At 55.4% G+C, this 25880-nt stretch overlaps 2 protein-coding genes across 5 annotated transcripts; one reads left to right on the plus strand and one right to left on the minus strand.

Annotated features, from left to right (window-relative positions):
- The first annotated feature begins 274 nt into the window (after window positions 1-274).
- Obsl1 (obscurin like cytoskeletal adaptor 1) lies at window positions 275-19956 on the plus strand. 3 transcript variants are annotated; one of them, XM_076865739.2, is made up of 21 exons: window positions 275-1598; window positions 3081-3350; window positions 3440-3691; window positions 3836-4138; window positions 4324-4620; window positions 6047-6319; window positions 7855-8127; window positions 8701-8973; window positions 11750-12022; window positions 12675-12950; window positions 13024-13311; window positions 13497-13772; window positions 14304-14573; window positions 14691-14963; window positions 15969-16235; window positions 17029-17141; window positions 17627-17783; window positions 17961-18122; window positions 18420-18524; window positions 18834-19103; window positions 19827-19956. In XM_076865739.2, the coding sequence occupies exons 1-21, from the start codon at window positions 587-589 to the stop codon at window positions 19832-19834; spliced, it is 5691 nt and encodes a 1896-aa protein (XP_076721854.2). In that variant the 5' UTR covers window positions 275-586; the 3' UTR covers window positions 19835-19956. The 3 variants fall into 3 exon arrangements, with proteins under 3 accessions (XP_076721854.2, XP_076721855.2, XP_076721856.2); XM_076865740.2 differs by lacking the exons at window positions 13497-13772; window positions 19827-19956 and having other exon boundaries at window positions 277-1598; window positions 18834-19111; XM_076865741.2 differs by lacking the exons at window positions 11750-12022; window positions 12675-12950; window positions 13024-13311; ... (8 more) ...; window positions 18834-19103; window positions 19827-19956 and adding an exon at window positions 9372-9627 and having other exon boundaries at window positions 282-1598.
- Window positions 19957-20698: 742 nt separating this feature from the next.
- Window positions 20699-25511, minus strand: Tmem198 (transmembrane protein 198). Of its 2 annotated transcripts, none has more exons than XM_076866522.2 (4): window positions 25346-25511; window positions 22643-23218; window positions 21298-21500; window positions 20699-20965 (listed from the first exon to the last, which is right to left on the minus strand). In XM_076866522.2, exons 1-4 carry the CDS (start codon window positions 25509-25511, stop codon window positions 20828-20830), a joined length of 1083 nt encoding a protein of 360 aa, XP_076722637.1. In that variant the 3' UTR covers window positions 20699-20827. The 2 variants fall into 2 exon arrangements, with proteins under 2 accessions (XP_076722637.1, XP_076722638.1); XM_076866523.2 differs by having other exon boundaries at window positions 22643-23220; window positions 25416-25459.
- Between the last annotated feature and the right edge of the window lie 369 nt (window positions 25512-25880).

Here is a 25880-nt window from a genome sequence, read left to right on the forward strand (position 1 = left end):
CTGAGAGCCCTTCAACCAAGCAACTGCTGGGCTAGCCTAAGCGAAGGGTTGGGCTGCAACTAGAACTGGGGCTTGGGCAGGGGGCAGGTGGTCCAGCCTGCTCCATACTTAGCCTGGAGGAGCCAGTCTGGGCCCTTGTCCCCCAGCTGTGTCATCAGAGAATATTTTTGGGATTGGCAGCTGCAGGCGCCTCTGCCACTCAGGCCCAAGCCTGGCGGGCAGTTGGGGACCTGGCGGCTGGAGGTGGGAGGGAGGAGGGGAAAGAGGCCCAGGCTGTGGGAGGGGGCTGGGAAGAGAGCAGGAAGCCAGGCCGCGGGCAGAGGAGGCTGCGGGGCCCCTCGCAGGAAAGGCAAACAGGAAGGACTGCCCCCTAAGCTCTGGGCTGCGGGCCGGGGAGTCTCCGCCGCGCGCCAGAGCTGCTGCTCCAGGCCGAGGGTAAGGAGGCGAGCCGGGAAGGGGTGGACTGGGGCGAGCTCCGCGGGTCCCCAACGCTCCAGCCTTCGGGACTCGCGCTGCTCTCCCGGCCTCGGCGCCACCGCCGACCGCCCTTCCCCCGCGCCGCGGCGGGCCATCCGCAGCTACCGCGATGAAGGCAGGATCAGGGGATCAGGGGAGTCCCCCGTGCTTCCTGCGCTTCCCGCGGCCCGTGCGGGTGGTAAGTGGCGCGGAGGCCGAGCTCAAGTGCGTGGTCCTGGGGGAGCCGCCGCCCACTGTCGTGTGGGAGAAAGGCGGGCAGCAGTTGGCGGCCTCGGAGCGCCTGAGCTTCCCGGCGGACGGCGCCGAGCACGGCCTGCTGCTGAGCGGCGCGCTGCCCACCGACGCCGGGGTCTACGTGTGCCGTGCTCGTAACGCGGCCGGAGAGGCCTACGCGGCGGCCGCGGTCACCGTGCTGGAGCCGCCGGCCCCCGAGCCCGAGCCCCAACCCGCCGAGCACCCGCTGCCGCTTCCGGGAACCGGGGAGGGCGCCCCGGTGTTCCTGACGGGACCCCGGTCCCAGTGGGTGCTGCGGGGGGAGGAGGTGGTGCTGACGTGCCAGGTGGGGGGCCTCCCCGAACCCACGCTGTACTGGGAGAAGGATGGGATGGCCCTGGACGAGGTGTGGGACAGCAGTCACTTCGTGCTGGAGCCCGGCCGCGCCGCGGGTGGCCCGGGCACGAGCCTGGCACTGCGCATCCTGGCGGCCCGTCTGCCAGACTCGGGCGTCTACGTGTGCCACGCCCGCAACGCGCACGGCCACGCGCAGGCCGGCGCACTGCTCCAGGTGCACCAGCCCCCCGAGAGCCCGCCGGAGGACCCCGAGGAGGCCCCCGCTCCGGTGGTGGAGCCTCTCAAGTGCGCGCCCAAGACCTTCTGGGTGAACGAGGGCAAGCACGCCAAGTTCCGCTGCTACGTGATGGGCAAGCCTGAGCCCGAGATAGAATGGCACTGGGAGGGCCGCCCCCTGCTTCCTGACCGCCGCCGCCTCATGTACCGCGATCGCGATGGCGGCTTTGTGCTCAAGGTGCTCTACTGCCAGGCCAAGGACCGCGGGCTCTATGTCTGCGCGGCGCGGAACTCTGCTGGCCAAACGCTCAGCGCTGTGCAGCTGCACGTCAAAGGTAGCGCCCTCTGAGCGTTCTGGGGCTAGGGAGGGGCCTCCATCGCCCTCTGAGGTCCTCCTTACTCGTGCTCCCCTCGGTGCCTGCCGAAGTCTGGGCGACAGGCGGAAACATTAAATACCAGTTTCCTAACTGACTGCCTCTCACCCCTCAGAGATTTGATTTAGTAGGTTTCCAAGACACTCGAGAATTTCTTAGCCCATTCCAAGGCACTAAGAAATGGTTGATGTACAAACCGCAAGAACCCTAGATCTCTTCTCCAGTGGTTTCCAACCTTTGCTATCTTAGCCCTTCCTCAACTGGATTCCCATTTGTAACTCCAATATGTAAGACAGATATAAGGAGCATTTTTATCTGTCTAAACGAATAAAGCTAGGTCTAAACTTACAAGGTTAATCAGTGAGAACAAGGGACTGCAGTAATAAGTGCACACATTTGGAGTGGAGGCTGGATGCAAAGTGGGTCTAGTCTCTGAACCTGTGGGGAAGGCCCTAATGCTGACATCAAGTAGAGAAACTATTCATTCACAGGAGAGGAAAAATATCCCATAATTTTTGGCTATTCTTTCATTAAACTGCTTTTTTAAGTTTGAAAAAAGAGGAAGGTGAAAGAGAGAAAATTTGTTTTTCAAACTTGAATCACCAATAATATCTAATAAATGCTTACCTTATTCACAAACAGAAAATTCATACAAAACAAAAACACACCCCACGCTCACACTGGAAGTTAAAGTTCTCTATAATAGGATTTCATCACAACATGAGGGGTTATACCTTCACTGGTTATTACTCAACTTTCTTCTGGGAAAAAAAAATGTTGACAAATTCTTCCAAGCCCTGCCTGGCACTCACTCAAGCGTGTGGCACCTGGGCTGTAGCAGTGGCCTCACTGGTACAGCTTTATGTGCACGAACTTGCCAGGCCAGTGCTGAATTGGAATTTCATCAAGAAAGAAAAGCCCAGAGGGAAAGCAAGAGGAACTTCCCAGAGTGCCATAAAAACCAGCTTCTCCAGCAACCCAAGTTAACCCGCTGGTATTTTCCAGCATCATATGCCTTTTTATCTTTTCTCTTTCCTAACTTTTCTTTCTTTCTTTTTACTATATTTTTGAAAATGGTTAGAATACCTTAATAATGAAATTCGACTCGGACCCTGGCAGAATTTGTGAGGTGCCTCTGGGAAGCCTAAGGGACCAGTTTGAAAATCACTGACCTGAGATCTAACTTCTCCCCTTACTTTTCTCATTTTACAAGTAAGGGAACTGAGGCACAGGTCTTGCTCAAGGTGATGTGGCTAGCAAGTGTCAGGGTCAGATGAGAAGGCCGTCATTTGACTTCCCTTCTTATAATTTATGATTTTATGATTCCATGTGCCTGCTGTCTCTGGGGAAAGAGCAAAGAACGAGATCTCATGTATGTTCAGGAGCCCTCTTCCTGGGCTGGCCTCTCTCCAGAGCCTTCTCTTGTCTCTCCCCTCTCCGCAGAGCCCCGCCTCCGCTTCACGAGGCCCCTGCAGGATGTGGAGGGCCGGGAGCATGGGATTGCGGTGCTGGAGTGTAAAGTGCCCAACTCCCGCATTCCCACAGCCTGGTTCCGAGAGGACCAGCGGCTGCTGCCCTGCCGCAAGTATGAACAGATTGAAGAGGGCACCGTCAGGCGCCTCATCATCCACAGGCTGAAGGCAGATGATGATGGTGTCTACCTGTGCGAGATGAGAGGCCGGGTGCGCACAGTGGCCAATGTCACAGTCAAAGGTCAGCTGACCAGTGGGAAGAGGCTGAGGCTGAGGCTATGGCCGGCAGGTACCTAGCCCTGGGCTGATGGCTTGCCGTGCACATCTCAGGGCCCATACTGAAGAGGCTGCCCCGGAAGCTTGATGTGCTGGAGGGAGAGAACGCCGTGCTGCTGGTGGAGACGCGAGAGGCCGGGGTTGAGGGGCGCTGGAGCCGTGACGGGGAGGAGCTGCCAGCCACCTGCCAGAGCAGTTCTGGTCACATGCACGCCCTGGTCCTTCCAGGGGTCACCCGAGAAGAAGCTGGCGAGGTCACCTTCAGCCTAGGCAACTCCTGCACCACCACTCTGCTCAGAGTCAAATGTGAGGACATGAAGGCCTCTGCCCAGGAAGGCCAGGGTGGGAGGGTGACCAGACGCCAGAGCCGGGGTCAGCAAAGTATATTCAAAGACGGAGGGCTGTGGGAGGCTTGAGCAAGATTGAGTGCAAATCCTGCCCTTGTCTCAGGTGTCAAGCACAATCCTCCAGGACCTCCGGTGCTGGCTGAGATGTTCAAGGGCCACAAGAACACGGTCCTACTGACCTGGAAGCCTCCTGAGCCACCTCCTGAGACCCCCTTTATCTACCGCCTGGAGCGTCAGGAGGTGGGCTCTGAAGACTGGATCCAGTGCTTCAGCATTGAGAAAGCTGGAGCCGTGGAGGTGCCAGGCGACTGCGTGCCTTCGGAGGGTGACTACCGTTTCCGCGTCTGCACAGTTAGCGAACATGGCCGCAGTCCCCATGTCGTGTTCCATGGTTCTGCTCACCTTGGTGAGTCATCCTGCCAGACCCTGCCTTTTAGTGGCTGTACCCCAAGTCATGTCCTCCCATCACCCCTTCTCTCTCTCCCAGCCCTCAGTCTCTGTCCTCAGGGACTGCCAGCCCAGCCCTCTGCTTTCTGGTTTCTTCACTCTGTCCCCTTCCGGTTCTGATGGCTATACTCTGTCCTACCTCAGTGCCCACAGCTCGCCTGGTGGCAGGTCTGGAGGATGTGCAGGTATACGATGGGGAAGATGCTGTCTTCTCCCTTGATCTGTCCACCATCATCCAGGGGACCTGGTTCCTTAATGGGGAAGAACTCAAGGTTAACAAGCCAGAGGGCCAGGTGGAGCCTGGGGCCCTGAGGTACCGAATGGAACAGAAGGGTCTGCAGCACAGACTCATCCTGCAAGCCGTCAAGCACGAGGACAGTGGGGCCCTGGTTGGCTTCAGCTGCCCTGGTGTACAGGACTCAGCTGCCCTCACCATCCAAGGTTGGTGCTGGCGGGGCCCCCCAAAGGGCAGACAGGATGAAGACACGGAAGTCCTGTTGGCCAAATACAGCAAATACTGTTCCCCTTTCTCACAGGCTAAGAAGTTCATATTGAGAGGTCAGAGGCCAATAGGCCAATTTCAACCTGTGTGCAACATACAGGGCACTCATTTTCTCTATAGCATCACATCCCAATTCTCCAGAGTGTTTTATGCTTTACAGAAATCTGTCACTTTTGTCATATCATTTGGGAGGCATGGACCCTGACCTTTAGTTCCTGACTGCTTCCTGCTCCATCATAGCAGTCTCCCTATGTGCCAGGGCCAGTCCTAATCCCTTGACATTAATTAACACTATCCTCTTAACAGCCCTATGAGATAGTCTCTTTTGTTATCCCCATTTTATAAGTGAGACAGCTGAAGCACAGAGAGGTTAAATAACTTGTTCAGCTACTGAATGGTGGTGTTGGATTATGAACCCAAGTAGTCTGGCTCTAGAATCCCCCTATGCCACCTGTTGGGACAGGGAAGGAGAGAGGATGAGGCATCCCTGAGGAGGACAGTTAAAGTAGAGTGACAGAATTCAAGGAACACTCTAGTGTTTGCCATCTCACCATTACTGGAGTTTGTTAGACCAATTAAGAAATGAGCAGTGCCTAAGTATGGGCCTCAAAAGGGCCAGCTACCAGCCAGCAAGCCGAGAGCAGGGGAGAAATGAACAGCAGCCAGGATCCAGCACCTCAGAATCGCCTGGAGGGCTGGTTGATAATGCAGACTCCCTGGCCCCTGCAAACTCAGACTTCTAGAATCTGCCTTTGGGGCAGGCTCTCTAGGAATCCTCAAATCACTGCTTTAAAGAGTGAGTATATCAGCCTTTGGTATTTGGTTTTCTGTTGCCCTAATAGAACCTGATGCTGGCTACTTTAGAAAGAAAAGAGCTTTGTTTCACTGACCATATTGAAGGCAGAAAGATTGGGCAGCATCATCTCCTTAGTCTCTGGGGAGAGCCCTCTTGACTGAGTCATAAAATGACAGCAAGGTGGAAAGAGATGGCAGTGTGTGGAGGATGACAAGTGAATAGATGGCCTTGCTTTGTAACAAGCCACTCGCAAGACCTAACTGGGGTCATGTGAGAACGACATTGATCTCTTCCAAGGATGATGCTCCCAGCGACCTAATTTCCTCTCGATAGGCTCTATCTCTGTAAAGTCCCAGTGCCACCAAGCTGCCAAGAACCTTTGGGTCTCCCATTCAAATCATATCCATTTAAGTCATAACCACACAAAAACTCAAACTTATATTTTTAAACCCCAATAAATACACAAATGGCAGCTCTCCTCCCAGATGTTCATGCGCACAGTGAGAGGGATGCTGATGTGAGGCAGAGCTTGCTGAGGAAACTGGGTGTGGCTATTTGTCCCCATGCAGAGAGCCCAGTGCACATCCTGAGCCCCCAAGACAAGGTGTCACTGACCTTCACGACCTCGGAGCGGGTGGTGCTGACCTGTGAGCTCTCGAGAGTAGACTTCCCAGCAACATGGTACAAAGATGGGAAGAAAGTGGAGGAGAGCGAGTCGCTGGTGGTGAAGATGGATGGGCGCAGACACCGTCTAATCCTGCCTGAGGCTGAAGTCCAAGACAGCGGCGAGTTTGAATGCAGAACAGAAGGGGTCTCAGCCTTCTTCAGTGTCACTGTCCAAGGTCAGAAACCTACTGGCCTGGGCTCCTCCTGCTGAGGCCAATTCTGGGGCAGGGCAAGCCTTTCCCCTAGTCTGTCTGCTTGGGGTTCCCTTAGAAGCAGGGCTTAGTGGCCAGGGTGCATATTTTAGATCAGCTGCACTTGCTTCTTTGCTCTCTCATCACCTTCTAGCACACTTGACCCTGCATACCCTCTGCTGAATGAGGCAAAAGAACCAAATGCAATTAAGAGGAAAAAGATGGGAGGTAACATTTACTGGGCATCTCACTCTGAGCCTAGTGCTATGGTAGGACTTCAAATATTTACTGTTTGGTTCAATTTTTCACACCTAGATGAGGGTAATACAATTCCAGTTCACATAAAGGGGCTGAGGCTCAAAGAGGTGATGTGGTTTACCCCATATGTAGCCAGCAAACACCATACACCACACCCAAAACTAGCCTCTGCTTACTACTCCAGATGGTCAGATCATACAGAAGCATTGTGTGCCTGGTCCAGTGGTTCTCACCAGACAATCCATGGTCCAACTGCTTCAGGAGCACCCTGGAGGTTTATTATAAATGCACATGTCCAGGCTGAACATCCAGGGCTGGACCTGGGGTCCTCTGTTAACCAAGCCAGCTCTCGGGGAGGGCAGTATGGGAGCACTCATCCTGCTCATCCTCCCCGCCAAGGGGAAATCCTGTTCTCAACACCATTGCCAGGAGATCCTGTGGCCCCTGCCTGAGTGCCCCCATGACAGGGAACTCACTACTGTTAGCCTTTTGTCACTATAACAAATAATTATAATTATTAACTTGATTAACTTACAAAGAGACAAGGTTTATTTTGGTTCATGTTGGTGGAGGTTCCAGTCCAAGATCAGGGACCCCTTACTTTGAGCCTCAGTTAGAAGTGCTAGTGACAGTGGCCAACTGCCCACCTCATGGCCAGAAAGCAAAGGAAAGGAAGAGGCTGGGGTTCCACAAGCCCCTTGAAGGGCATGTCCCCAATGACCTCCTGCTTGGCACCTCCTCCTATAGGTCCACAGCATCTCCAAAAGTGCCACCCTGGGACCAAGTCTTTTGCACATGGAACTTTGAAGACACAACCATATCAAACATAGTACTACCCATAGGAGCAGCTAGTTCCCACCAGTTAAGCCACTCTCCTCCTCTTGCCCCTGGTGGGGACTTTATTGTGAAGGAAGTAGCAAGCTCAGCCAGTGTGGCTTGTGACAATGACCTCCCTCCTGCCTAGACAAATGTGGATACCACTGTGTGAACTCTATGCTTTTTTTCCTCCATGTCCCCATCCAGCTACCTCTGATCCTCTGGGGACCAAAGGACCTCTCAAGGGCCATATGATCTTTGTCATGGCCTCGCCTGCCATGCTATCAAGGACCCATATCATTGTCCCTGAAACTCCTACTCAGTAGCTTTAAGCACTTCTCAATGTCTTTGCATGCAGAGACAGTACCTCCTGCCATGAGACCAGTTTGGACTCCTATCTCCTATGTGTGGGTGTGTGTGTGATCCATCTCTTTTCCCCACCCCAGATCCCCCAGTGCATATCGTGGACCCCCAAGAGCATGTGTTTGTACATGCCATAACCTCTGAGTGTGTCATGCTGACCTGTGAGGTGGACCGAGAGGACGCCCCTGTGCGCTGGTACAAGGATGGGCAGGAGGTGGAGGAGAGTGACTTCGTGGTACTGGAGAATGAGGGGCCCCATCATCGCCTGGTGCTGCCCGCTGCCCAGCCCCCTGATGGGGGCGAGTTTCAGTGTGTCGCTGGAGAGGAGCGTGCCTACTTCACTGTCACCATCACAGGTGGGGGACCAGCAGCAGCAGCAGCTGTTATACTCCTGCATCTTGCTGATCAGACCCCCTCCTGTTCTCCACCAGGGCCTAGCCATAGTCTGGAAGTGTGTTGTCACGATCACATTGGTCCTGGCTACCTGTCACCAGGAAAGCCCTGCCTTCTCCGTTGTCCTGGAGACCCCACCAAGGGGAATCTTTGGGGACAGTAACTGTACTGCAGGGCCAGGGGTCTCGGGAACAAGAAGGTCAAAAGATCTCAGAGCCCTGCAGGTGACCCCAGCTCTACCTGGAGGCCCGACCCTCCTCTCCCCCATTCCACCCTTCATACAGCCCTGTCCCAACCCAGGAATACAGTTTGTACACCAAAGCCTGGAATGCTTTGGTGACTGCACTTTTGTCCCCCTGATCATGATAGCTATCTTTGGGGGACCATGTGTCTCTAGCTGCTTACAGGTAAAAGTCCTTCTTGTTCAACACATGGTCTACTTTCCAGGACATAGGGAAGAGGCTTGGATCAGGGAGGGCAGCAGGCACAGCAGCCCCAGCCCCTCATGCGCATTGGTGGCTGTCCCTGTTCCCCAGATGTCTCCTCATGGATCGTGTACCCCAGCGGCAAAGTGTATGTAGCAGCTGTGCGCCTGGAGCGTGTGGTGCTGACCTGTGAGCTGTGTCGGCCCTGGGCCGAGGTGCGCTGGACCAAGGATGGTGAGGAGGTGGTAGAGAGCCCAGCACTGCTTCTGCAGAAGGAGGACACTGTCCGCCGCCTGGTGCTACCTGCTGTCCAGCTTGAGGACTCCGGCGAGTACTTGTGTGAAATTGATGATGAATCGGCCTCCTTCACTGTCACAGTCACAGGTGTGGGTCCACCCCAACTCCCCAGAGTGACCAGAGAACAGTCCTGACCCGTGGGGGAAATGGCTGAATGTCCTGTTGCTTGCGTGCACATGGGAGGAGGAAGGCCTGGGCACGGGTGCATGCACCAGGGTCCCAGTAGGGAAGAGCCCAGGATGCCCCATTCCAGTGAACAGGCCCTTCCCCAGTGCAAGGCCAGGACTAGTTGTTTTCCACCAGCTCATTGATTAAGCACTGTCTCTGGGCCAGGTGCCAGGAGTAATTGGTGAGTGATACAGATACAGTCCCTGTCCTTGGGGAGCTGCCAGTCTAGCTGGGGAGGCAGCTGTTAACCAGGGGTCGCAAACGGGCAGTCCCTGGGACCCTGGGCAGCCCACAGATGTGTTTTGTTTGGCCTGCAGAGTCTTACCAAAGTCAGGACAGTTCAAATAACAATCCGGAGTTATGCGTCCTCTTGAAAAGGCCGAAGACCCGGCGGCTCTGGTCCCGCTTCCCCCCTTGGCGACGATCTGCTGGTGCTGAATAGCCCCATAGTACGGGGTCCCCCATTCCTCTGCCCACCCTCCCTGCCATTCCTTTTTGCCTCTCCCCAGACTGCTTCAGCCCCTGACCTAAGGTTCCTGGCCCTTGTGGGCATCTGCATTTGCGACCCCTGTGTTAAACCAATAAACACGCAAATAAACATACAGTGACACCTTGTGATAAGTGCGGTGAGGGAAGAGGGCTTGAGAACAGAGAGGAGAGGCAGGAAGGGCCTTGGAGGAAGTTGCCACTCCACACACAGGGCCAGTCCTGGGCTGAGCTTCCAACATTTAGCACCTCTTAGAAAACTCAGTCTGATCTCCCGGCATGCACAGCCTGGCAGGAAAGCCAGACATGTCAGAGAGCAGGTAGCCCAGGGTCACCATAGGAATCCCAAGGCTACAAGCTGCTCGCCTGGTAAGGGCAGCAGGCGGGGTCTTTAGAACTGATAGGAGAGTTGACTGGGGATGGGGGTGGGCAGAGAACAATTAGACAAGAAAAGCACAGGATAACTGTGGAAGTGATACTGGTTCCATGCAGGAGACTTTGGGCTGCAGCTCACAGCGCCAATTCCAGTGTGCATGTGTGGAGGGTGGCGATGTTTAGGAAGCTGTAGGTGACAGAAGATGGCTGCCCTGGAGAGACCATCCCACTGCTGGTACTGTCCTGTTCCCCTGTCCCTGGCCATGTCCTAGGAGCCATGCCTAGCCCAGCTGAGCTGCTTAGGGCGCCCTACTCCCTGCACCCCAGTCACCTGAGCATGGCACACCAAGCCCTTAGTGCCAGTGAGGCCTGTGCACGCCTTCTAGCCTATGTCCATTCACTTTCACTCTCTCCTTTCCCCGGTCCTGGCCAAATATAATGGCCACAGCCATCTAATTTCAGCCTGCACTTGAGCTTCCCACAAAACACCAGGCTATTCACACAAACACCACCTCAGCTCCAGGCCAGAGTGAATCAAGTTGCACACCAAGCTCAAGTCCCAGGGCTGTTCAGGTCTCATTACTGCACCCTGCCCTTACAATCACTGCCCCCATCACGTCCTGCACCCCACAGGCCACCCTCTACTATCTACTGGCCTCCATGGGCCCCGGACAACCAGCCTGCATCCTCTAGTCTCTGTAAGCAAGCCCACGTAGGAAGGTGGGTTGCCTGATCTCCAGCCAGCAGTCCCTATGGGGGCCGAGGGCTGGTCCGCGCTTTGGGTACGACTGCCCATGCGCACACCACGCCCGGAAGCTAGCAATTCCCCACCCCTGCCACAAGGGGGCGAAAGGCACTAAAATCTTACGCCGACTTGAAGATCCTGAGGGAACAAGGGCGCTAAAGGGTGTGGATATGCTTCGGCTCATTGCACTGGTCACTTCCAATAGTGAAATGGCTTCCTTTCAGTGGAGGAGTCACCAGCACTTGGAGATGAGCTCTCAGGATTAGCACGTAGCAACCCTGAGAACTCTTAGGTGTTGGCAACTCTCATGCACAAATGCAAAAAGTGTTACTTAGTTCCTTTAAGCCCAGGTGTGGAATCCCCATAGCTGCCTGCAGAGTGTGTGCCTCCCTTGAACAAATGGTGCTTCTTCCTTATGCCTTTGAGTACCTGTAGCCAGCTATGAGTTTAAGAAAATTGCTTTATCACTCTGCACCTTAGTTTCCTCATCTGGGAAATGGAAACCTCATGCTGTGAGGTTTAAAGTGTAATGTGCTAAGGACTGTTCTGGAATCTTAGGAGGTAGTATAACAGTGTTTGCTATTTCAGTTCGACCACCTCTTATTCAAAATTTAAAAAAAAAAAATTTTTAAAAACTCTTAAAAACTAAAGGCTTTCTGTAAGTTTGGTATGCAAACTCATTTCAGTGAATCCTGATTTTAATTGCTGTGAATCCATTTATACTCTTTAATTATCCATTAGAGTAAGTGTATTTATATATTTGCATCTATAAGATATAAATATATCTTTTCATGTATCCTACTGAAGGTGAATACATGTTACATTGCAGAAATGTTGATGTGGTTGGTAGTGGGGAAAGGCGCCCAGCAGAGGCTGAGGATAGGTGGTATATGAGAAATGCACCATTTCTAAAATCCAAATCCTTATGAATTCTGGAACTTCTCTGGTGCCAGAGATTACAAGAGTAGATCCTGGATCTATTGTTGTTATTATTCTACTCATTATTCTTATTATCATATGAGCAAGGGGGCTTCATGCTGCCAGATACCTCCAGAGAGGCCGACAGCCTGTGGTTGCCCCCCTTTGCAGAACCCCCTGTGAGGATCATATACCCTCGGGATGAGGTGACCTTGATCGCCGTGAGCTTGGAGTGTGTGGTGCTGATGTGTGAGCTGTCTCGAGAGGATGCCCCAGTGCGCTGGTACAAGGATGGCCTGGAGGTGGAGGAGAGCGAGGCCTTGGTTCTGGAGAGTGATGGCCGCTACCGCCGCCTGGTGCTGCCCGCTGCCCAGCCTGCGGATGGAGGCGAGTTTGTGTGCGATGTTGGAGATGACTCAGCCTTCTTCACTGTCACTGTCACAGGTGAGCAGATTCTGGGGCACCCAGGGCAGTAGGAATTAAGGGATAGATACACTCAACTATCCTGAATTCTTGTATCTTAGGGACTCCCCAGCCTCCTCGGGAGAGTCCTGCTCTCCAAAGTCAAGTTGAGACAGGGACCACAGGTGTGGTGGAAGGAATCCCAGCAGTTAGAACCATTCATTCATTCAGTCAGTCAGTCAATAAATATTTACTGAGTGAATACTATGTGCTTGGCACTGTTCTAGATGTTGAACCAATGAGACAAAACCTCCTATCTTACATTCTAGTGAGGGCACACAGACAGGTGGTGCTAAATGCACCAGAGGAAAAGTAGGGGAAGGAGAGGGAAGTGAGGGGGGAAGAAGGAGGGGGTATGTTGAGGTTGGTTCTGGGTGTGGATCCATCTACATCTTCTGTCTGTGGGACACTGGACAAGTCACTTTCCTCTATGGAGACCTCAGATCCTCATCTATACAGTGCAGTGGTCCAGAGTAGCTAAGGAATGAGCTGCAGGTGCTCAGCACAGTGTCTGGCACACAGCAAGTGCCCCCTGGGTTGTGCTGCAAATGGAGAGGGCTTATTTTCTGGTGGGCAAGGCAGGGAGAGGCCCACTGGGCTGAGCCTCATGCCCCTACCTCTGCTCACCCACCAGCCCCACCAGAGAGGATCGTGCACCCAGCAGCCCGTTCTCTGGATCTGCAGTTTGGAGCTCCAGGGCGCGTGGAGCTACGCTGTGAGGTGGCCCCTGCGGGGTCCCAGGTGCGCTGGTACAAGGACGGCCTGGAGGTGGAAGCCTCAGATGCCCTGAAGCTGGGTGCTGAGGGGCCTGCCCGCACCCTCACCCTGCCCCATGCCCAGCCTGAGGATGCCGGGGAGTATGTGTGTGAGACCCGCGATGAGGCCGTCACCTTCAACGTCAGCCTTGCTGGTGGGTGTTCCCAGCCATCCTGGGGCAGGGAGGAGAGGCAGACGGGAGCTCATCCGCTCCTCTCTTTGTGCAGAGCCTCCTGTGCAATTCCTTGCTCCGGAGGCAGCCCCCAGCCCACTCTGTGTGGCCCCTGGGGAGCCAGTGCTGCTGAGTTGCGAGCTGTCCCGGGCTAGTGCCCCTGTGTTCTGGAGCCACAACGGGAGGCCTGTGCAGGAGGGCCAGGGCCTAGAGCTCCAAGCCGAGGGTCCTCGCCGTGTCCTCTGCATCCGGTCTGCAGACCTAACCCATACAGGTCTCTACATCTGCCAGACCGGGACTGCCCCAGAGGCCCCAAGCCTCAGCTTCACCGTCCAGGTGGCTGGTGAGTGGAACGTGGGCAAAAAACCTGAGTAGCAAGCATCCCAAAACGCATGGGCCTCCTGCTCTGCTAGCACCCCTCGTCCACCCCATGCCCACCCGTCGCTCCTTTCCCATCATGCCTCCCTCTCCCCTTCTTACTGCCCTAGAGCCTCTCCTTTCTGGTGACCCCCAGCTCTGACCCCACAGAGCCCCCTGTGCGGGTGGTGACCCCTGAGGCGGCCCAGACGAGGGTTCGAAGCACCCCAGGCGGGGACCTGGAGCTGGTGGTGCACCTCTCCGGGCCGGGGGGCCCTGCACGTTGGTACAAGGACGGGGAGCGCCTGGCGAGCCAGGGGCGGGTACAGCTGGAGCAGGCCGGGGCCAGGCAGGTGCTGCGGGTGCGGGGGGCACGGAGCGGGGACGCTGGGGAATACCTGTGCGACGCACCCCAGGACAGCCGCATCTTCCTCGTCAGCGTGGAAGGTAACAGTGTACCCCTCACGCTCTTTGGCCCTGGCAACCCAAGGACCACTTCCTGTTATTTTGGACCCTTTTCATGTCCCACCCTACCTCGAGGCCTCTGGCGCCCACCAGTGTGTGCGTGATCGTTAACTTGGAGAGGACACAGGGCTCCCTGGTGGCCAAGAGCAGCAGCTCTTGAGTCAACCCACCTCTGCTCCCCCATTGTGTTGAGCCAAGTAGCTCAACCTCTCTGAGCCCCAGCTCTTCAACTAGGGGAAGTTCTTGTCCTCTAGGGTTGCTGTGACAGTTAATGCTATAAATACGATCCATGGTAGATGATTTATTATTACTATAGAGTGGGGGCAGGCACCAGGCTGGGATTGAGAGGACCTGGCTAAAAGGAGTGAGTGGCAGGGAGCTGACACCTGCCCTCTGGGCCAACCCTGACCAACACAATAGGTCCTCAGCAAAGATGTGCTAAATAGTGGGGATGCAGGGGTGAAAGGAGAGGAGGGGAAAACCCAGCCAGCTCACTGCCCCACTGCCCTCCAGAGCCACCTCCAGTGAAGCTTCTCTCTGAACTGACGCCATTAACGGTCCACGAGGGCGACGACGCCACGTTCCAGTGCGAAGTCTCACCACCAGATGCAGAAGTCACCTGGCTACGCAATGGGGCCGTCGTCACTCCAGGGCCCCAGCTGGAGATAGCCCGGAGCGGCTCAAGCCACTCCCTGACTGTGCGAGGCTGCAAGCTCCAGGACTCGGGGACATTGACCGCTCGGGCGGGGAGCACCGTCACAAGTGCCCGGCTGCATGTCCGAGGTTTGTGTCCCCCTGCCCTGGCCCCAGCAGCCTGCTGCTCCTGCCTGGGGAGGGACCCAGCGAGGCCCCAACCTCCGGCCCCAGCTGCTCCATGGCCGCCCCTCTTCTGCCCCACAGAGACGGAGCTGCTGTTCCTGCGGCGGCTGCAGGACGTGCGCGCTGAGGAAGGCCAGGACGTGTGCCTGGAGGTGGAGACCGGCCGCGTGGGCGCGGCGGGGGCCGTTCGCTGGCTGCGAGGCGGGGAGCCCCTCCCGCTCGATTCCCGCCTGGCCCTGGCCCAGGACGGCCACGTCCACCGCCTCTTCATCCATGGCGTCGTGCTCGCCGACCAGGGAACCTACGGCTGTGAGAGCCACCACGATCGCACCCTGGCCAGGCTCAGTGTGAGGCGTGAGTGCCCCGTCCTCTCCTAAAGCATCACCCACCCCATGACGCTGCCTCTGCTGGCCGTCCTAAAGCCCCTGAGACCCCCACCAAAGTGCCCCTTGCCGCTGAGGAAAGTCGGCCCTGGCCATCCTAGTCCAGGGGTGCAAACTGAAGCAGCTTGCCCAAAGCAAAACTTCTTTTTTCTAATGTTTTCTATTTACCTCAGAAGCCCATATGGCTTTTGCATTCCATTTCATATACCCAAGGTGGCTTTGCTATACACATAAATATTATATTTCAAAAAGATTCTTTGTGTTTAACTTAGTCACATGCCCCAGGGACACACATGCCCATTTAAGAACCTGGGGTGGCTGACAAATAGCACTTTCCATTCCTTAACCCCAGCTGGAGCTCTATTAGCTGTGTGACTTCACTCAAGTTACTTAATTTCTCTGAGCCAAATCTCCTGAAGAGGGGGGCTGAACTCTACCTTTAGGGTCTTTAAGAACATTAACTTCGATAACATAAGAAATGCTCACCCAGAGCTTAGTGAATGGTTATTGTTGGTGATAATGTTCTCTTCTAATTCAATCATCACAATAAATACATGTTTCAATGTTATTCATCTTGTATAACTGGAGAAACTGGGGCCCAGAGAAGTCAAGCAGTTTGCCTGAAACCACACAGTACACAAACCCGGAAGAGCTAGGTTCCAGTCCCAGTGGATCTGACTTCAAATCTCCTGCTCTTTCTAGTATCACAGCATTCCTTACCTAGATTCCTCAACCCTCTTAATCACACCTCACCAGATTCTGGTGTCCTCCTTTCCTAAACCCAGTATGCTCCCCACCACCACCACGTCCAGCCAGTTGTGCTCCCTTCTTGCCCCCATCCCATTCTTGAGTCTGTAGCCAGAGCTGCAGATTGGGTGCTGGAGACTGTGGGTAGAGCCAAGGGGTGAGTGAGCCTCTGTGGCCCCTGCCCAGAGCTGGAGCTGGCGTCCTCCCCATCCCCATCTCCCCACACCAGCACGGCAGCTGAGAGTCCTGCAGCCTCTGGAAGATGTGACAGTCAGCGAGGGGGGCAGCGCCACCTTCCAGCTGCGGCTGTCCCAGGAGGGTGTGATTGGGGAGTGGGCCCGGGGTGGAGTCAGGCTGCAGCCGGGGCCCAAGTGCCACATTCACGCGGAGGGCCACACTCACCGTCTGGCACTCAGTGGCCTGAGCCTGGCAGACTCGGGCTGTGTCTCCTTCACGGCGGATTCCCTGCGCTGTGCTGCCAGACTCACTGTGAGAGGTGCGGCTGATTGCCTGCATGTGACCCCTGATCCTACTTACTACCTGTGTGGCCTCCACTAACCCTGCCTGTCCCCGTGTGGCCCTCACTGACCTACCTTGTACAGTGTGACTCCTCTGCCCCTTCCATTCCCGTGTGGCCCCACTGCCCCAGCCAGTGAGCTGAGCTCCCCACCTTGAGCAATGGCCATGCCAGTGTGGTCCCTGTTGTCTGCCTGCCTGAAAATAGCCCCACTGATCACACCTGTCTCCTGAGGCCCTTCTGCCTGTGGCCACTCAATTCCTCTGATCTGCTGACTGTACTTAAGGGTGATTCCACTAGCAACCTTGCTGGAATGCCCCCATTTTTTGCTTCCAGTCCAATGTGCTCCCCACTGACCACACTTAGATTACTCTAGGGTCCTCCACTGCCCAGTGTCTGCTGCTGTCCAACCCAGCCAAGCATGGACTCCCCCACTAACCATGCCTGTCTGTTGGTGAATTCATGGACACCTCTGTTCCAGTCTCCTCCAATCCCCTCTATCTCCCAGCCATGTCCCCTACTGACCACCTTAAATTGTGTCTTCCAGCTAGTGACTCTCACCCATTGACCCTATCACTCTGCTGTGTCCCCAATGACCAGCATCCCCCTTAAACCACCTGCACCCGCATGTCCCCCACTCAGTGGCCTTCACTCATCACCTTGTGTTGGACACTGACCCCTTATGCCCACATGTGTCCTCTTTGTCCCTGCAAGCTGAGTCATTTTGCCCTTACCCATGATCCCTGTGTACTGTCCTCCCTTTTCCACTCAGAGGTCCCAGTGACCATTGTGCAGGGGCCACAGGACCTAGAGGTGACTGAGGGAGACACAGCTACATTCGAGTGCGAGCTTTCCCAGGCCTTGGCTGATGTTACCTGGGAGAAGGTCAGAGCCCAGCCCAAGTGCAAACCTTGTCTGCATAACCACAATAACGAAAACGGAAACAACTAATACCGAGTGTGCCTGGCACTGCACTAAGATTGACATTACATTGAGGCCTTTAGTCTTCAAAACCTTTACTTTTTAAAACCTCGGGGGTAGGCCTTTTTTCCAGTGTTTGTTGCCTAGGGAGAAACTAAGCTAAGGAGATGAATTTACTTGCCCAAAGGCAGACAAAAGGGCTAGAGCCATAATGGAATCCAGATTTACCCCGCACATTCCCCTTGTGGTGCCCCTTCTGGGTCCTAATGTCTCTAAAGGGTTACACCTTTCAAAGAGGCTCTTGGCGAAGCCTGACCCTAGCTTGGGAACTCGAGGCACAAGTAAACTCGCCTCCAGACTACTTGGCAACGACAGAGGGCGCCGCCCTCCAGAGCCGCGGCTTCCAGTCCCCAGGTGAGCTCGGCCCGACTCTGCAACTCCGCCCCTAGGACGGGCGCGCGCTCACCCCCAGCCCCCGGCTCCGGCTCCAGGCCCTTGGGACGCGCCGCCTTCTCCAGCTGCGGCGCTGCAGTTCTTTGGACGCCGGGACCTACAGCTGTGTGGTGGGGACGGCCCAGGCCAGGCCGGTTCTTCTGACCGTGCGCGGTGTGTACCGGGCGGAGCGGTGGCTGGGCGCTCCCCTCGGCGGGCACTGGGACCGCTGACGGTTCTTTCCCCAGGGCCGACCCCGGGGGCGGGGGGACTCAGGGAGGGGGCGTGGCGTGGGTGTGTCCGGGCACCTCCCCCTCCACTCAACCCCTCCTCCCGCCCCGCTCTCCCCAGAGCGCACAGTGTCGGTGCTTTCCGAGCTCCAGTCCGTGCGCGCCCGCGAAGGCGACGGCGCCACGTTCGAGTGTACGGTATCAGAGACCGAGACCACCGGGCGCTGGGAGCTCGGAGGCCGCCCGCTAAAACCCGAAGGCCGCGTCCGCATCCGACAGGAAGGTCTGTCCGCCTTTCTACCCTCTCTGACCTGCTGCCCCGCCCCAGGTTAGACAGACCCGCCCACCACAATAAGCTCCGCCTCCAGCTCGAATAGGCCCCGCCCCGCCCGACAAACCGACTCTCCAGGACTTTTCTCCGCCCCTAGCTCTGAGTCCGGTTTGCTCCGCTTCCCGCTCCGCATCCCAAGGAACACCTTCCTAGTCCGAACCCACCCCGGGCCTTCTCTATCCCCACCCTCGCCCCTGAACCCTCCCCAGAGGCGGATCCGGCCTTGCTAGCTCCCCCCATCACCCCCAGGGAAGAAACACATTCTGGTGCTGAGCGAGCTGCGAGTCGAGGACGCGGGTGAAGTCCGCTTCCAGGCGGGACCCGCCCAGTCCTTGGCTCTGCTGGAGGTGGAGGGTAAGCTACTGAGGCGGGGCAACAGGGAAGGGGACATCACCTCCGCTCTGGGACCGAGGGACTGGCGGCTGGTCCCAGTAACGCTGCCTCCCCTCTCTCTTCGAGGGCGCTCTTGGGGCGGATCACAGAGGGCAACGCGTTTCCTAGGGTAGAAGAGACTGTGGGTTGGGGATGCAGAGGAATGGACTGTGGCACGAAGGGCTGATGCCTGGAGTGGAGGCCACGGGGAGGGATGCTGCGTGTCTCCTCCTGGGGCCATGGGTGTTTCTATTAACTTAAGCTCCTGCCCGCCCCGCCACCCGCTCCCAGCATTGCCTCTCCAGATATGTCGCCGCCCCCCTCGCGAGAAGACTGTTCTTGCCGGCCGCCGGGCGGTGCTGGAGGTGACCGTGTCCCGCTCCAGGGGCCACGTGTGCTGGTTGCGGGAGGGGGTCGAGCTGTGCCCAGGAGACAAGTATGAGATGCGCAGCCACGGCCCCACCCACAGCCTGGTCATCCATGACGTGAGACCTGAGGACCAGGGCACTTACTGCTGCCAGGCCGGCCAGGACAGTGTCAACACATGCCTGCTGGTAGAGGGTGAGTAAAGCCCACTGGGCAGAGGTCAGAGGGGCAGGCCTTCCGACCAGGCCGGCAGGCCAGGCAAGAGGGGACGCTTTGGAGCTGCTGGACTGAGACACCCTATGAAAGGTTTTCCAGGACTTGGGAAAGGTTCTTAGCAGGGGTGTGTTGGATCTGGGAGTGGGGGAGGGGTGCGATAGATCACACCCAGGACTGAGGGGAGGGAGCCCTGATTCCTTAACAAGAGCGGCTTGGTTCAGAGCCAGTGTCCCCAGCTTCCTACCCCTCCTCTGTCAGGCTTCTCTTTACCCCCCTTCTGCCTCTGGACCCTGTTTGGCTCTCCTGAACACCCCATTTTTTACCAGTTCCTCTCTTTTCCCACTTACCCACCAAAAGCTGTACTGACCTCACCCTTCCTGCTCTCTGCTGGGCCGGTTTTTGCCTCTCTAAGCAAGTTCAACATCAACAGAGGGCTCCCAAGCTAGCCTCATTTCCTCCTCTGCTATGTAGGAGATGCCTTGCCAGTCTAACCCAAATTCCTGCATTCTCTGTACATGCCCTGCTCTGCCCCACCCTCAATGACCCCACCTCCCTGCCCCCATGACAACCTTAACAGAGGCTGTGAAAGGGTGGGGCACAGGCCGAGGGTCCAGCTGTTCCTGGGTGGGTGCCCAGGCTCTGCCAGGGAGGAGAAAGGTGGCCTCTTCTCCCCCAGCCCCACGTGGTGTCATTCCTCTGCAGGTGACTAGCAGGACCCAACCAGGCAAGGCAGGTGCCCTCGGACAGCTTGGAAAGCGTGTGCCCTTACACAGGGCTGGGTGGGGTGATGGGAACCAGAGGTGTTGGGAAACAATAAAAGTGCTGTAGCTCATTTTCTTGCCTCTCTGTGTGCCATAGGAGGACAGACCTTGTCTGCAGCCCCTGTAGTAAGTGGCACAGGGCCCAAGGCTGCAGTGCTTCCAGCTTGGCCCACAGAAGTGCCAGCCAGTGAAGACCACCACTCCTGGCAGAGGCCATGCAGTTTGGCACATTTATAAAAGATTGTAAAACAGGGCGGGGTGGGGAGAGACAGAAGCATGAGGTGTCCAGGGTGGCATGACAGACACCAGACATGCACCGTGCATTTAAGCCCCTCTTCCTCCACCCCCCCAACCCAGCCCAGAGCACCACCCCACACCCACCCCCTGACACTGCCCTCAGGCATGTGGCTTTGCAGAGGCCAGAGGACCAGGGTGAAGGGCGCTGTAGTCTGCCCTGTAGACAAGAACAGGAACCTTAGATGAGTGGTTGGGAGGCGGAGTGATGAGGGAGAAGGTGGCCTCCTTTGTGTAGACATGCAGGAGAGTGGTCCATGGGACCCCAGCAGTAGGAGAGGAAGTGGGCCAGCCCTAGAGAAGCCCTACCAATCAGAAATCTAAGGCAAGGGTCCCAGTGTCCCCTCCAAGCCTACTGCCTCACACACACACATACATGGGTGACACACTCACAACCCTGAGCACACCCCAGTGGGGCTCACACCCCGAGTCCCCCAGGAATCCCTTGGGAGCTTGGGAGGGGACTTTCCCCTCAGGCCAGGCTTAGCCTGAGATAGATCTTCCTTCTAGTAGCCAGGCCAGTCCTCTCCAGGGAGGCGAGAGGGACAGCCGAAGGGCGTGGGGCCAGGCAGCCTGGGTGGTGGTCTGGCAAGCCTCCCCAAGCTGGCAGAGCTGGTGACTGCAGAGTCTAGACAGGTAGAGATACAGCTATACCCGCACTGGGGGTCCTGAGCAGGCTGTCAGTGGTCCGCGGGACCCATACTCATAGTCTGCATCCGTAGGTGAGGCCATGAAGGAGCTCAGGGAGCTCCCAGTCTGCCGGTCCCGGAAGCTCTGGATGTAGCTCTGTGGGGGAATATACACAGGGGTGAGACTCCTGCTGGAGACACTTATCTTGAAATCACTTCTCTCTGTCCTTCCACAAGCCTTATACTCCCCTAGACTGCCCATACCCAGAGTGTCCAGCCCTGAAAACCCACCACATACCACTTAAAATCCATATTTAGGACACCTTTCTCCTGGCACCAGAGCTGTATCCATCCCACCCTTGGTTCAGGGGTTCTATTGGACAAACACCAGGCCTTCAAGACAGTGACCAGCCCTGGGGAATCATGCTTAGACAGAGTCTACACATTCCCTTCTCCTCCATTCAGGCTGGAGGGGCTCAAGGTGCTCACCGGGGAAAGGACATCTCCATTGAAACGTTTGATGGGCACTGGCCTGCGTCGATAAGCAGGGTCAGGGGGCCCAGGCCTTGGAGGAGCCCGGGGACCTCTGGGGGGAGCCCGAGGGGGTCTCTTCTTCCTCCGCTTCTCCTTGCGCTCTTCCTGCTGCCGAATTCGCATCAGCTGCACACGCCTTCGCTGCCGGCTGATGACCACTGTGGAGGTATGGGCAGAGCAGGGTCTCAGAGCCCACATGCCTCTTCTCCAAGCCCTCCCCTTTCTTCCCACCTGAGGTTTCAGGCTTTCAGATTCTCCTTGTCTGTTATTCCTACCACTACCCTGTCACTTCCTTTCCTTGTCACCCCCTCCAGATAGGACTTCCTGCAGTTACTTTCTTCCAATGGTCTTTATGCAAGATTCTTAGACTTCTAGGTACACCCTTCATGGCTGCTGTCCCTCTCCCAATCCTGAGCCACAGGTGACTCTCCCAGGCCAGACACCACCATCTTTCAACTAGACAGCCATGCTGCTTTCTCACTAAGGCTTGTCTCCTTCCAGGGCTTTCTACAATTAGCAGCAGAACAAGCATCTTGAACACTAAGTTACATTATATTCTTCCTCACTTTAAACCCTCCAATAGGAACTCACTGCCCTTCTAATAAAATCCAGAGTTCTCCTCATAGCCCAGAAGACCCACATCATCAGCCCAACTCCAAAACCTCACCTACCACACTCCAGCCCTCTTGCTCAAATACACCCAGCTTGTTCCTTCTCAGGCCCCTGCCCTTGCTGTTCCCACTTCTCTAGCTCCTGGCATGGCTTGCCCCTTATTCTTTAGGTTTCTCCTTACATGTCATCTCTTCTAAATAGCCTTTTCTGACCACCTTAACTATAATCACTTCCTGTGTATCTCCTTCATATCACTCTGTACAACCAGAATTATCTTGTTGGTCTGCTTGTTTATTATCTCTCACCTGCCCTGGATTACACAGGTAAGGGCAGGAAACTTTTCTTTTTTCTTTTCTTTCTTTCTTTTTTTTTTTTTTTTTTTTTTGTTGTTGTTGTTTTGTGGTGCTGGGGATCAAACCCAGCATCTTTGCAGTTGGGCAAGCACTCTTATCACTGAGCTATACCCCATCCCTCCTTTCTCTTTTACCTCTGCTATATTCTCCAGTACCTAGAATGGGGCTGACACAGAACCAATGTTCCATACATTGTTGTGGAATGAATAGTGGCTCATGGTCCCATCCTCCCAGACCCTGAGCTGGGAGCTTGTCCACAGTCCCTCAGCAGCCCCCTGCCACCCAACCCTAGCAGTCCCCTCTTCCCAGGCCCACCCTGGCCTCTGCCCTCTCACCTTCAGTGTGGGAGTCCCCCTCCGCCGTCACCCGCCACTGCACCAGAACGCCCATCAGGCTGAGCAGGGGCCAGAGTGCCAGCAAGGCCCAGCTCCGCCAGCAGAGGGGAGGCACCGGTGCGGCCCGCAGTCTTTCCACCACGTAGCGCCCCAGCAGCAGTAGCTCAGCAAAGTAGTCAGCAGCGGTGGCGATGAGTGCAGCACCAGTCACCGCGGTGGCCAAGGTAGTGAGTGGGCGGGGCCAGCGCAGCGTGAGCAGGGCACAGAGCAGGCCTCCCCCTAGCAGTAGCCCCAGTGGGCCCCACACTGAGCCAGGCTGGTAGTAGGGTGCAGAGCCCAGCAGGGCGGCAGCGGCGAGCAGCAGACCGAGCAGCAGCCCCACCAGGAAGAGGCCCACACTGCGCACCAGCATGGCCACCAGCCCGCAGAGCAGCCCAATGCCCAGTGCGATGCCTGCACTCGCCCCAGCACTCAGTTGTGTCTCCAGCACCCGCTCTCGGTAGCACAGCAGGAAGATGACCACTGAGCCAAACAGCAGCCCAGTGAGGAAGAGTACTGCCTTGAAGCAGCGGTAACCTAGAGGGGAACAGAGGCCAATGAGGGGCCAAAACGAGTCACTGAGCTAGAGGAGGAGTTCAGAGGGTTCAGGGACGTTGGAGCACAGTAGAATCCGTGATAAGGACACTAAGATCAGAGAATTGGGAATTACTGGGGTCATGAGGGCATCAGTGATGGAGTCATAGATCATTGACGTCATGAGTGAATTAGTAATGGCACACTGTAGTATTTGGGATCATACGGCTTAGAGAAATAAGTCATTGGGGCCACAAGGGGATCAGCAATAGAGTCACTGGGGTCTTTGGAGAGGAATTGTTCAGAGATCAGTAATATAGGAATCAGAACATGAGAGATGGGATCACACTGCTTCAGAAAGGTGAGGTCTTTGAGGGGTCACAGGGCTTCAGAGACAAAGCATCATTGGAAGGTGACAAAGAGGACAGAGGTAGGTTATTTGGAGAGGAGTTCCAAAAGATAAGATCTTTGTAGGTCCATGGGGTGGGAGTGGGGGTCAGGGGGATTGACAGAACTGTAATCATTGGGACTATTAAAGGGTTTCTGAGAGATAGGAACACTAAGACCAGACAAATGGGATCACTGAGATCACAGTGTGGGGAGGGGTGATCCACTAATGGGGATACAGGGATCAGAGAGATAGGAATAACCAGGGATCAGATCTAAGAGTCATAGAGGGACTCAGAAGGAGGCAAGGTAATGAGACAGCTGGGAAGATGGTCATTAGGGCTTATAATGGGTAGTAGGAAATCAAAGAGGAGTACAGGGTGAAATAACAATTGTGGGGTTTCAGAAGAAAAGGAGGTTATAGGGCCATTAAGCCCATTAGCAGTACCTGAAAGAGTGAGGGAGGTGTAGATCCTTAACAGGTGGGAAGATGGAAGTCATAGATGGGGGTCAAGGAGACCCATAGAGAACAATAATAAAGAAGAGATTCAGTTCCAACAATGAGAGTAGGTATCAGAGTCCAGAAGGTTCTGGGGTCAGAGAGAGGAGTAGGGCTTAGACAAGGTCTCAGAGTCTAGGAAGAGAAGTAGGACATCAGGGCAACCCAGGAAAAGGAACATGAGGCCACACTGAGCACCTCGCAGAGGGAGAGGGTGTGATAGTGGAAGGGGTGAGTTGATAACAGACTTTTTGGAGGCCCAGAACATGTTCTGAACTTTTGTGGGGAATATTTCCTCCTGTAGTTATTCAGCCCAGGGTTTGGAGGGGAGAAGGGAAGGGGCCATCTGATTCCCACTCCATCTGTCTACCCATACTAGAGGCTGCAGAGAGAAGTCTTGCCACACCTCTGCCTAAACCTACCAGCCTCCTTTGTGCCCACTGGTTCCAGTAACTTATAATCATCCTTCCTGAAGCTTTCCTGGGGTCCCTACCTGCTTTTCTTTTTTGAAATTCTGTAATTATTGCTGTAGAACCACCAGACACTTACTCTAGGCTGCCACTAGCCCATGTGACAACTTTGTGAAAATTAGAAAAAAGGTGTCCTGTTCTCTAGGAAGGGAGCCTTGTGCCAATGCCTCAAGTTTGGCAAGTGGAGCATGAGCTGGATTTCAGCCCCTTTTGCCTACTCAACTGAGCTCCCTTTTGCAATACCCAACCTATACAACTTTTCACAGCATTCCTGATTACTGGAGCCTGCCTTGTAGGCGATCTCCATGTGTGTGACTACCATCCAGCCCACTCTAATATGTATCACAAGTGTGACTATTCTAGGAGTCTCTCCCCCATCATGCAATATGCCCTGTTGTAAGGGACCATGTTTAATCACCTTGCTAAGTGTTTTCTGTGCCTCCCTAATATATGACCCAAACTCCTCTCCACTACAATAGCTATTTATTAGGTGCCTACTAGTTCTTTTAACAAGTCTATGTGAGACAAATACCATTGTTCCCTTTGTTACAGAGAAAACTGAGGCACAGACAAGGCATTACAATTAGTACACAGCCAGGTTCAAAGTCAAGCATGCCTTATTCAAAAACCGGTGTTCCCTAGAATCTAGAGTCTAGATGATCTATAAACACGTGTGAAATGAAAGGAGGGATTCTGGAGAAGATTTGAGAAGCTACAGGAAAAGAACTGGGGGAAGCAGTGGGGAACCTAGGTGAGGAATGAGAGGGATCTCACCAAAGAAGCAGTAGACGACTCCAAACAAACAGCACATGATGCAGACGAGGGCCGGCAGTGCCTGGTATCTGCGCTCCAGGGGCTGTTCACAAGGTGCACCCCAGAAGACATCATCTGGCTCAGGGGGCAGCAGCTGGAATCGTAGTGTCTCCACAGTGCCCGGCATAGTGCTGGGAATGGAAGGGGGACCCTCCCAGATCAACCTGACAGATAGGAAGTTGAGGTCAAGGAAGAGTCCTGGGTACTCCTAGGATGAGGGTGGGAGTGGGAGAACTCAGCAAGGACAAGGTGGACAAAGGAATGGTGCCCATTTCATGCAGCTCGGGAAGCATCCTGGAGTGGGGAGCAAAGACAAAGGGAAACAAAAGTGCCTGACTAGAGGAGGCTGGGATGAAATTAAAAGTGGGACTGGGGGAGTGGGGATGAGGGCAGTTTGCAGTCGGTGAGGAGGCAGCCAGGAGACCCGTTTGTGGAGGCTAAATCTGGGATTGTCCAAGATCTACCTGGGCTGGAGGCGACCTGGGCTTCTGAGCGA

Source organism: Callospermophilus lateralis, chromosome 9 (genome assembly GCF_048772815.1).
Source record: "Callospermophilus lateralis isolate mCalLat2 chromosome 9, mCalLat2.hap1, whole genome shotgun sequence".
Lineage (NCBI taxonomy): Eukaryota > Metazoa > Chordata > Mammalia > Rodentia > Sciuridae > Callospermophilus > Callospermophilus lateralis.